General features: G+C 32.9%; 2 protein-coding genes across 2 annotated transcripts; both read right to left on the bottom strand.

The window, feature by feature from the left end:
* Positions 1-1,364: 1,364 nt before the first annotated feature.
* On the bottom strand, positions 1,365-2,669 carry LOC132726032 (SH3 and PX domain-containing protein 2A-like). The gene has a single exon (XM_060711279.1). The coding sequence runs from the start codon at positions 2,667-2,669 to the stop codon at positions 1,365-1,367; it is 1,305 nt and encodes a 434-aa protein (XP_060567262.1).
* A 79-nt stretch (positions 2,670-2,748) lies between these two features.
* Positions 2,749-12,250, bottom strand: LOC132726033 (SH3 and PX domain-containing protein 2B-like). Its single transcript, XM_060711280.1, has 5 exons — positions 12,015-12,250; positions 11,215-11,490; positions 10,149-10,295; positions 8,741-8,896; positions 2,749-3,476 (listed from the first exon to the last, which is right to left on the bottom strand). Exons 1-5 carry the CDS (start codon positions 12,081-12,083, stop codon positions 2,799-2,801), a joined length of 1,326 nt encoding a protein of 441 aa, XP_060567263.1. The 5' UTR covers positions 12,084-12,250; the 3' UTR covers positions 2,749-2,798.
* Between the last annotated feature and the right edge of the window lie 396 nt (positions 12,251-12,646).

The raw sequence follows: 12,646 nt of genomic DNA, 5'->3' as shown, positions 1-12,646 counted from the left end.
TATTTGAAGTTTGAAGTAGATACCTTAAAAAGTAAAGAAGTTATAATATTTCTTAGAGAAAATCCTAAGTTCAAAGAGAGATAAATCTGTAAATATTTCTTTAAGAGTTATGAACCTTGTCACATAAAATGTAATTGATGATAAGGAATTAGTATTTGAAGTTTGAGGTAGATACCTTTTAAACTAAAAAAGTTATAGTAAAAAATAACATTTTTCAAGTGAAAAAATCTAAGTTTATGGGGAGATAATTCTTGCAATATTGGTGCTAGAGTTATGAACCTTTTCAAATAAGATGTGGATGATGATAAGGTATATATATTTGAAGTATGAAGTTTATCCCTTAATAAATAAATAAGTAACAATTAAAATATAATATTTTGTAAGGAAAATTCTAAGTTCAAGGGGAGATAAATCTGAAAATATTGGTGCTAGAGTTATGAACCTTGTCACATAAGATGTGGTTGATGATAAGGAACATATATTTGAAGTATGAAGTAGATCTCTTAAGAAATGACAAAGTTATAGTGAAAAATATTTTACTGCACCAAAACTTTAATCTGAAATCTGAACGCCGACGCCGAGGAAAGTAGGACAGCTCTCCATAAACTTCGTATAGTCGAGAGATAAAGGAGTACAGCAAGACACCAGTGAAAATTTTATGGCAGTGAAAAATAAATTTTTAGAGTAAGGAAAATGAAAATACACATTTTACTTCAACAATATTTCATAATTTCATTATTAGTATATAATAAATTCTTGAATTTTGTATCTCCAATTAAAAAAATTTTTTGCATCCACTCTTCATGATATAAACATGACAGGACAATATATTGCTATCAAAAATATATTTCACCTATAAAAAACAACAAACAAGATCACCAAAAGCATTGTTAACGCTCATCTGACAAAGGCAATGACTTACCAAGCACCAATTTTAACAAAAATAGTCTAAATTTAAAAAGAGACATTACTCCAAAAATATAACTTTCAGAATAATGTCCCTTGTCTTACAATATATGCTAGTATTCCATGGTGAACATGTTACAATGTTTTTTATATTACTTATGTTGTAATTACCATTTGGGAACCTGATTTTTCTTAAAACAAATTTGATATAACTGAATATTACCAGTAAATTCATCAAAAATAATTAATACAATTTTTTGAACATGTAGTCATTTACATAATTTTCATAAAAATTTATGTAAAAAGGATAAAAAAGCATGCAGAAATCCAACAGGATATTTTTGAGCTTAGAAAACCTTGAATATTAGTCTCTTTTACAATAAAAGTTAAATGAACAAATTTTCTTTAGAAGACTGGCTTCAATAATGGATTTTAAACAATGCTAGACTGTGACCTCTTCAATATATGATGCTGGGACCCCAACCTTCATTTCCTGCAGTTTCAACAAACCACCAGTCTGGATCCTCTTTGTCTAACACATTCACATCCTGTCCTTCACTTACACTTAATTCACCATCATTTTCTGCTATAAATTCCGCATTAGCTTTAAAGACAGTCTGTGTTGTACTGAGAGACTGTGAACCAGTCCAACTGCCTGGTTCCTCACTGGTTCCAGGCCCTACTTTCTCTAAATAAGTGGATGGTGCCCAGCCTTCGTTTCCTCCAATACTTACATATGACCAGCCCTCTGCAGTTTCTAAAAGTTCAACCTGCTGGCCTTGCACAAGTCTTATCTCTCCCTCATTATGTCCTGCAAAATCAGCAATAGCAGTGTACAGATTATCACTACCTACATTGTTATTTTCAATGTCAGAATCACTTTTAAGATTATTTATAACCTCTTCATCAGCTGGTGTGAGATAAGAGCTTTCTTCAACAACAGGCCCTTTAACACCAAGTTTTGCTTTTAATGCATTTGCAAGATTAGAAACTCCAACCGGTTTAGAATCATCATTAGAATCACTACCGTCACTTGAATCTGCCCTTCTGAAATGAGCTGCTGGACCTGGAGACTTTGGTTTAACTGGTAATGCTGGGAATACCTTCCCTGCGGGTTTGCTTGTTGTGTCCATCTTAACTGGAGGATTTGGTTGTGGTGGCAGTGGGCGGGATGAATATTTTTTGGGATCCAAACCTTCATTATCTTTGATTCCAGAGGAATTTGATCTTGCAATAGGTGGAGAAGGAAGTTGTCTCCCTTGATTTTTTCGTAAATTGCTCCTTGGTGATGGAGGGGTGGATGGCCGTGCTGGTTTCTGGAATGGTTTAATTGCAGCTTTTGAAGGTGGTAATGGTTTACTTGCCCTTTGACCTATTTCATTTCCAGGTGAATCCCCTACATTTTGTCTATTTTCAAACTTTGCTTTAAGGACATTTGCTAAGTCACTTACTTTATGTGCCCCAGTATCATCATCATTTGATTCTGATTTCCTTGGTTTAGGCATGTCTATATTACTTTTTGTTGATAAAGGTCTATTTGTAGTTGGTGGTGACATATTTTCAGGCTTTTTCGCCCAAGGTTTTGTAGGCATCGGAGGGCCTAGACCAGAGTTTCTTGGCTTTGAAGGTATGCTAGGATTTCCAAATCCAGGTTTCTTAATAGGTGGCGGAGGCCCAGGTGTTACTTTAGGATTTACATTTGGTTTTGGAGTTTGTGTTTCAGGCTTTTCATTACCAGATGCTTCAAACCTTGCTTTCAACATCCAGCTAATCCAGCAACATTACCTGCTGCTTGTTCACCACCATCTCCAACTTTACTTTTTACTGGCGGTTTTGGTTTCAAGTTACTAGTAGCAGGTTTAGGGGCAACGCTAACACTGTCAAACTTGCTTTTAAAGCACTTCCATTCCTGCAACACTGTTTTCGCTTTCATTTGATGGCTCTGAAGTTTTCACAGGAACTTTAGGCTTATTGTCATTCTGTTTAATTGGTACTACAGGCTTGGGTTTTTCATTGTGAGGTTTCATGGGCAATGAAGGCGGTTTTGGTTTATTGTCTAATTTTGTGTCATTCTTTTTTGGAGGAGTTGGTTTTAGTGCAGCACCAAATGGAGAGGGTTTATGGTCATCTGATGTTTTAACAGGTGATGATGGGGGTTTCAGGTCTCCTTTTACTTTGGCGGGTGGCACTGGGAGGTTTGGTTTCAGGTTAATAGGAGGAGCAGGGGGTGGGGGTTGCATGCTCCTATTAGCAGGTGGTGCAGGGGGCGGAGGCTGGCTACTTCTATCTGCAACCTTCTTTAATCCCATGTGTTGTCCTGGTAACTGAAAGCCGCCAGGAATTTGTAGTTTTCCTGACTCAAAATGTCCACTTTTGTTCTTTTCTTCCTTAGTATCATTATCAGTAAGGAAGTCTTTCTTTGGTGGAGTGGGTGGTTGCTTATTTCCTTTAGAAAGTTTATTTTTGATTGCACTCGCTAAATCACCGACAGTGGATGTCCGTCTGCTATTTTCGTCTGAATCTCCATTTGTCAAATCTTCTCTACTTCTTGATGGTGAGGAACTTTTCTGCTAAGTGAAAAAAACAAAACAACTTATTAATACTAAAGAGGAAATCTAGAGAATCTTTATTTACAAACTGTTTTTATTAAATAATCTTTTTCAAATTATTAGTAGTCCTTACATTTTTTAAGAAGAAGCTTTTGGTCTTCATCAAAAGCTGTTATAATTTCGGTCTTTTTATACTTATTTAGTGTACAATCTCCACGCATATTTATCACATGTTTATGACAAGTCTTTCACCTCAATATTCCAAGGTAATGATAATATCTAAAATATCTTAAACCAATATCCTTATCCAAAAAAAAATCAAATCTGGATACTGAACCTAGATTTGAAATTCAAGATATCCTGACTCCAGATGACATCTAGATCGATGCCTTGGTGCGAAAGGGTTGTAACTCATAATTTCACCGAAAATGGTTTTATGGTGTTTTTCAATGAAGGAGCAATATACACACATGTTGTAAAAATATTAAACTTGAAAGCTAAAATTAAACTACCACAAAAGTATATTGTCCAAAGGTTGTAACTCAAACAGACATATTTTGTTGGTGCGAAACGGTTGTAACTTAAGTTACAACCGTTTCGCACCAACATTTTGATAATATTTTGAATAAATCCTAGTGCAAAACAGTTGTATCTCAATATCTTATAAATATTTAGTGGATTTAATTTCTTTCAAACTAATTGACAAGTTAATAAAACAGTCTCAGCTTCTGATTCCTTGTTATTTACATAATTGTTGAGCTTTCATTCAGACAAAATACAAGAATTTGAATAACTTATACATATTATAAACATAAATCAATTCCAATGCTTATAAAAGAAACAATATCATAGCACATTGCTTTATTTGACTAACAGTACTATTATAGTGGATTTTTTTCAACATAAAAATTGTCATTGGTATAATGTTGCAAAATAGCAAGAAAAAGTAATGGAACTATTTTTGGTTTTATGAAAATGAAATAACCGTAACTCAAAATAAATTTATTATAAACAATTACCATACAATATATTATGATTGTATCATAGTTTGGAGACTTTTGAAAACATGTCAGAGTTAAATTGCATACCAATACATGCACAGTGCTTTAACAGAGCTTGCTTGGTAACTGGTTCATTTTTTCTGGTTTCTACATATTGTGATGACAGGGATAAGAGAAAGAGAAAGGGAAGGAGATAACAGTAGAAAAGTCATATTCAGATGCTTATACATTTGGTACATTTTTTCTTGGATGACTGGGAATGTGTTTTTATTTTTGCCTAAGATACAAAAGAGAAAGAACATCAAAACAATCGGCAATCTGATTTATACTCTCATACAAATCCGTCAGTCTAGTGTTTCGATGCTTTTTTAATTACTAAATGTTAGAATAACTTAAAGAAATTATACAATTATTACTCAATTCTTGATTTGGTTTTAAACTTACATGAATTACTATTGGAATATTTTCATGTATTGTCAAAGACAAATTGTATAAATATTGTACTAAAATTTATTTACGTTACAAGACAATGTCTGACTAGATATGTGAACAAATTTTTCTTTGACAACTTATTGTAAACAGTAAGTTTAGATACATATACATAATAATAAAATAATTATGTATAGACAAAAGTATTACAATATAACAAAGGTGTTACGTGTAGATGATATAAACCTACATGTAGATAAAAGATGTTAAAACTAAAATTCTTAAAAAAAAATATTAAAGGATTTCTCAGTATCGATAGAAAAATCTAAACCTAACATTATATCCCTAAAGCAAAGATTAAAAATGTTACAAGCTAAATGTTTGCATGCCTGTTTGATTGAGCTTTTCAAGGATATAGCAGTAGTAAATGCAATCAACTGTCAACTCTTCTGGCACAAATTTAAGCAAAACTCAACTAAACATGTTCATGGTGTTAAAATTGAAAAATCACAAATATCTGCTGATGGGACAAAAGAAAAAGACTTTCCATTAAACTGCAAGCCAACAGTATGATGTATGGTTGAATTACACAGATAAACAGGCTACATGTATATCTTGCTTAAGTTACATAGGTCTATTAATTTAGAAATAATATATCCCAAACTGTGATTTTATCGCTCAATAAAATCACTGTTTGGAGGTCGGATGTGTGGAATTACGAGGGCAGAGGGCGTAGCCCGAGTGATATAATGATGCACATTCAATCAACAAACAGTGATTTTATCCACTGATTCCAAGCGATTTGGATTTATTATTTTGATTCTAACACGACATCCACAAATAAAATTTTAATGCTGCCATACCTTATATATAGCTTAATTGCGCCCGATTTGTTCCGTACTCATTTTCAGCGCATCACATTTTTAGTGGTTACTTTGCGTGTATAATGATAACATCACATGTCTTAATATAGTATGTCAAACACTGATTTTATTGCATAATAACACACACTTTTGGTTCTTCTATGTTCAATAGTGAAAAATGCGGGTCATGTTAGAATATTAAGTAAAATATGTTATTGACCCTTTGTTTTCTGTTACATAAAAGTAAATTATCAGATATATTCTATCTGCTATTTAAAATCATTCTTAAAGATATTAATCACTTCTTTAGCTGTATGTGCGTTTGTGTGCACACCTGTGAACTTTATTGGGGTGAGGGGATCGCATTTTAATAATTTTTATTATTTGCAGGCCTTATTTTTTTTATTTAATTACTGACTGATTTATATAATTATAAGGACTGTAATTAGAGTTGTAAGAATAGCATGAGCTTAGAAGCTTAGAACATCTATTATCATCTTTCTCATACTTTTGGCTTAATTAAGTAAAGAAGATCCTGGATAATGCTTAAATATATAGAATTTGTACACAAAAGCACATCCTAGGAATTATCTAAGTTTTCAAATTAAGAAAAGCTTATGTATAGAATAGATGTAAAATAAAATGAAAGTATTCCCATTTTCTAAAGGCTTATATTAACAAAAATAAATGTGTCTTAGATGGTTTTGTCATTATGTAAGTTTACATTTTGAATTGGGGAATTGGGAAAATTTACCTTTGATTCTTGCAAAAGCATACATGTTAATGCATATTTGGTACTTATGATTGGTTTGACAATCTGAACTGTGTGTCACATGGAAAAAATATTATATAAAAAAGGGAATTTCTTTAAAAAAAAATCATTTGACTAAAATTATATTTTAACAAGGAACATCGCAATGCGATGCAACCAGGTTTTCAGCAAAATATTTCACAGAAGCTTTGTCATGAAGGGGCATTTGTTTTTAATTGAACTTTTAGGAGGAATTATGGCTTTTTTAATATTCCTCAAACAAAAATGATTGAGAAATTTTATGTTGTCTATTCGCCTTTTTTTCCCAAATGTTTTAGAAAGGTAAACAGTACTTTATTTTTGCTTAATTTTTGCATTTTTGCGTCTCTTGTCATTTTCTTTTGTCAAAATATTGGCGTGTGGTGTTTTGTGCGATATCAAGAAAAGTATGTTCACAATTTTAAAAAAATACTTGAATGATGTCTTGGAAGAAACATGGAAATTTAGTGAGCGCCAGGGCACTTGATGACAAAGCTTCTGTGAAAGTTTGGTCAAAATCCATTGAGAAATGTAGGAGAAGTTGAGCACTGTAGAAATTGTTCACTATATATTCTGTATAAGGAAAAAATATACAAAGGGCCATAATTCGGTCAAATATTATCCAATCACAAAACCCCGACAATATGTGCCAGGTACTTGAAAACAAAGCTTCTAAGAAAGTTTGGTCAAAATCCGTTGAGAAATGTAGGAGGAGTTGAGCACAGAAGAAATTGTTCTCTATATATTCTGTATAAGGAAAAAATATACAAAGGGCCATAATTCGGTCAAATATTATCCAATCACAAAACCCCGACAATATGTGCCAGGCACTTGATAACAAAGCTTCTAAGAAAGTTTGGTCAAAATTCGTTGAGAAATGTATGAGGAGTTGCGCACAGAAGAAATTGTTCACTATATATTCTATATAAGGAAAAAAAACAAAGGGCCATAATTAGGTCAAATATATACCAATCGCAAAACCCTGGCAATATGTGTCAGGGCACTTGATGACAAAGCTTCTGAGAAAGTTTGGTCAAAATCCGTTGAGAAATGTAGGAGGAGTTGCGCACAGAAGAAATTGTTCACTATATATTTTATATAAGGAAAAAAAACAAAGGGCCATAATTAGGTCAAATATTATCTAATCGCAAAACCCTGGCAATATGCGCCAGGGCACTTGATGACAAAGCTTCTGTGAAAGTTTGGTCAAAATCCGTTGAGAAATGTAGGAGGAGTTGCGCACAGAAGAAATTGTTCACTATATATTCTATATAAGGAAAAAAACAAAGGGCCATAATTAGGTCAAATATATACCAATCGCAAAACCCTGGCAATATGTGTCAGGGCACTTGATGACAAAGCTCCTGAGAAAGTTTGGTCAAAATCCGTTGAGAAATGTAGGAGGAGTTGCGCACAGAAGAAATTGTTCACTATATATTTTATATAAGGAAAAAAAACAAAGGGCCATAATTAGGTCAAATATTATCTAATCGCAAAACCCCGACAATATGCGCCAGGGCACTTGATGACAAAGCTTCTGTGAAAGTTTGGTCAAAATCCGTTGAGAAATGTAGGAGGAGTTGCGCACAGAAGAAATTGTTTACGCCCGCCCGCCCGCCGCCCGTCCGCCCGCCCGTCCGCCCGCCGACATACCTCAATCTAATAACCAGATTTTTCCTTCGGAAAACCTGGTTAAAAACATAAAATTTGAAGGTTCTTCACTGAAATATCCAGGCAATATGTTAAATTAGTTCATACTAAACACAACTAAGCTTTGATCTGTTCATTTGACCCATTACAATTATTAGAATTTAAAGCAAAAATTTAGTTACAACCCTTTCGCACCAAATAATTTTTTGATTTTTTTTATTTTTTTGGTGCGAAAGGGTTGTAACTGAAACTTTATCAAATATCTCTTTATCCTGGCAAAATAAAATAACCTTTCCAATCAATTATATATCAGTAAATGAATGAAAGCCAAAAACCAAAATTAAAGAAGTATTTATTAGAATGTAAAAGAATAAATAAGTTTTTTGTCTCTCCTGAATAATTTCAAAATATTGAGTTACAACCCTTTCGCACCAAGGCATCGAGATATTAAATATATAACTTTAAAAACAGATTAAGATTAGAGCATGTTGCTAAGTAAGGAATATAGCAGTCAGTTTTAAATCATTCAATTATCAATAAATCATTCCTTACATTGCCAGCTAAAGGTGAAGACATCCTGGGCTTGTTGACAACAGGAAGTACACTGTTAGCAACTGGTTCCGCTCGTTCTATATAAGCAGCTGGTGCCCAGCCTTCCTTCTCATCTATCTCTATATACCACCAACCGTTCTCATTCTTCTCTAGTACCTACAATAACAACAAATGAGCCGCGTCATGACAAAACCAACATAATGGGTTTGCGACCAGCATGGATCCAGACCAGGCTGCTCATCCGTGCAGTCTGATCAGGATCCATGCTGTTCGCTTACAAACCCTATAACAATTAGAGAAACTGATAGCGAACAGCATGGATCCTGATCAGACTGCGCGGATGCACAGGCTAGTCTGGATCCATGCTGGTCGCAAACCCACTATGTTGGTTTTGTCGTGACGCGGCTCAAATATACTTAAAATATGTGGTTGTGCCATTAAAGTGAATAGGTCTAAAACGGAAGGCCTGTAATACAATAAATAATTGCATTGGAAGTATTTAAGTATTGCACATAACCACAAAGCACTAAAGAATTATATACTGATGTTGTTCAATTAGAAAGTGCAAGATACTTTATCAGAAATTACATATATTTATATTACAGTTAATAAAATGTTCTAGAACAAAATATTATTATTCATCACTAAATCACTTAGAACTTTATAACATTATACATAACCATTTTTTTCAAAGGTTATATTTTTATAAGAATATCAAAAGGATACATTTTTTTTAAATCAATTTTTTGAATAATGTACTTATGAAAAACATATGTTCATTGTAGACCAAACCACTTTAATGAAGGTTATTCTAATGTATAGAACAGTTCACATTTCAATTCTGCTCAGTCTACTTAATATTAATTATAAAATTAATATCACTTTATTAAATAAACTATGTCATTAATTTTTTAATTGTTTGCCTAGACCATTGCCATTGATAAGGTACATTCTGTTCATTTAACTTAACACTTTAACTAAAATCTTGTGAAGTACTGGTTGGATGGATAGAATCACATTGCCATAGGCAGGCTACTGGTTTAAGTCCTTACATACAGCTATTGATTGACTCAGAAATATAACAAGAGAAATTAACATAACTCAATAAACTAGTATAAAGATTCATGAACAGAACATTTATTTCTTTTTCTGACTTGAGCATAGCTAATCGTCTACGAAAATAATGATTGCAAAAGATGCTATCCAGAACTAGGCAAATGTGGGTTTTTCCAAGCTAATCCCCCGGTACAAAAAAAACTTTTACTGTTATAGCTTCGCTGTGCACTATCACAATGGATTAGCCAATCTTTTGGGCTTATTTTGGAAGCTGTAATTGTACCGCAGGATTAGCTGGGAAAAACCCAAAATATATACGTAATTCTGGAATAAGTCTATTTATGACATATACCTTGACAATTTGTCCTTCCTGGAAGCTGATACCGTCCCCGACAACATCAGAAAATGCTGCTATGGTTACGTAATCTGTACAGAACGACTCAGAATGTACAAGTGGAGGTTTCTTGGTGGTTGGTGTATTAAAACCTAGCGGACTTGGCTGAAACACAGAAATTGTAAACATAAGTTTAGCTTCTTAAGTTATTATTTTTGATTGAAATCTTTAACTAACATATTCTTCTAAAGTGCATATGTAGATTATACATACAAATGACTGAAAAAAGAAATTAGGTGTGCTGTGGGGTTGCTTGGGGGCCAGGGTAACATACTGTGTAGTCATTATTAACATAATTATATATATACATATATTTATGTAAACTAAGTACACTCAGGATAAAACATAAAAGTAAAATTTTGAAATATAAATATATTAATTTTGATCTTAACGTTGATCTTAAAAGTACTGTGTGAACCGTGTGCCAGGATATAGTACATCATTATACATCACATGTTCATGACATGACACCACTTAAAAAAGAAAGTTGTATATAACGATTTCATGTTATGACTCATCTAAATAAGTCATTTACGAGCTATTGTGTTGTATTAATAATCATGTTTAACTTATTTAAACATGACAATGTGATTAAATACATGTACAATGTATGTCCATGTAAAAACATTGGAAATTGTTATTACTAATTAGAATAACAAAATATTTATTAAATAAATAAACATATTACTAATACCAAGAGAATTTCAAAAAATAAATTGAAAAAAAAAAATGTCTTTAGTTATAACTTAGATGCAATTCAACAAGTAATTTTACATGGATTAGTCCACTTTTCAATCTTGAGAAATTCCTTCATCATTCTTAGGGAAAGGTTTAACAATTTTATTTTAGCTTGATCGTGATGAAAGTTTGAAGCTTGTTTAAACTCAAATTGGCATCCTGTAACTAAGCAGTATGTGTTTTATATGAGGAAACAAGGTTGTGACCCCATAAGGGCTCAAACCCGCAATCAAAAAGATTGGTAAATTACATAAAAGCAAGACGATATCATAAATCAATGTCTGACCTTTATTGACGGTCTCGGAGGAGGCCGGGTAGATCCGTATCTCTTTAATGATCGAGATTTCATGTTCTGTATACTTTCGTATACTTTGTTAGTTTCCGCGCATCCTTTCTTGTCTTCTCGGAGAATCTTACTCAGTTCCTGAACGCTGTAGATGTTTTCTTCTTCTTGTGGCACGATGTAATCGTCGTCGTCGTCATCATCAAATATATCATCGTCACTCTCAACCTGTGAAATCGAAGGCTGTGTAACTAGAGTGGAAGGTGTCTCCGAATCGTCCTGTGAAAATACGATTTCTAAATAAATTCTTTGATTGCAATAAACAAAGCTATAGAATATACAAACCTTACACTTTTCTAGTAAAAGCAGTAAAAAGATGGACTTAAATAAGTAGAGGTTTTTGTTTTTAACTTCATTTATTTTTATTTTTTTTTGAGAAAACAAAATGAGATTTATATGTATATAAACTATGTACTCTTTTTTAATGAGCAAAAAAAATGTACTTTATTGAAAGAACAATTCTCTTTCGTAACTGTCAATAACAGGACACTGAACAGAATATGAAATCCATTTTGCTAAATTTGTTAATAAAACTGTTAATGTCAATATTAACAATGCATCAAAATGAACAAAAAATATTCCAACAGAGTCAAAATAGTTAGGACAAAAACAACATGCTTCCACCTGGTCCATAAAAATTTGGTTTTCATATACTAGTAGCAATTTTTACCTCCCCTGTCTGCCATTTTGAGGGGTTTTCCCATATGTTGTAAAAATCAGAACTATTTTTATACAAAACCAACCTTGAGCAAATCACTGATATCCATTAAAGATTTAACAATCTCCGGTCCACTAGTCATCCTGTTATTCATTGGCTCTTCATTTTTCACTACATCAATTCTTACTCGGTCATTTTTCACTTTGTCATTTTTCTCTTTATTGTGTTTATTTTTCTTGACAACTTTCACTGACTCGGTTTTCAGCAGAAATGTTGCAGGGACATAGCCTTCTTGTCCATTGTACCTGAATGTATAAATAACATTAGTTTACTTAGGGCAGTAATGGGTTAAATTCTTAGATAATTTAATGGGAGTTAACCTATTACTGCACTAAGGTGATGCATTAGATGCTAATATATGTTATAGGGAACTAGATGTTATAGGGAACTAGATGTTATAGGGAAATCGGGAAATATGGCTTTTTCCCACCTTATCCAAGGGTACAAACAAACTTTTACTTTTAAAGCTTCACAGTGAACTACTGTTCACAAAAGAGTGAGCAGCATGATGCGCTTAACATCAATATATTTACCAAGTTATTACGGGAAAAGTTTTTTATCCTTGGATTAGCTCGGAAAACCCCCACATTTCCAGAGTTCCCGAGTATCTCTAATAGTTCATAACACTTTATATTATCTGTTAGTAAAAGCTTCCTT

Source organism: Ruditapes philippinarum, unplaced genomic scaffold (assembly GCF_026571515.1).
Source record: "Ruditapes philippinarum isolate M1 unplaced genomic scaffold, ASM2657151v2 ctg14983_1_1_1_1, whole genome shotgun sequence".
NCBI lineage: Eukaryota > Metazoa > Mollusca > Bivalvia > Venerida > Veneridae > Ruditapes > Ruditapes philippinarum.
Note: the sequence above shows the minus strand (reverse complement) of the source record. Positions and strands in the feature narration are given on the sequence as shown.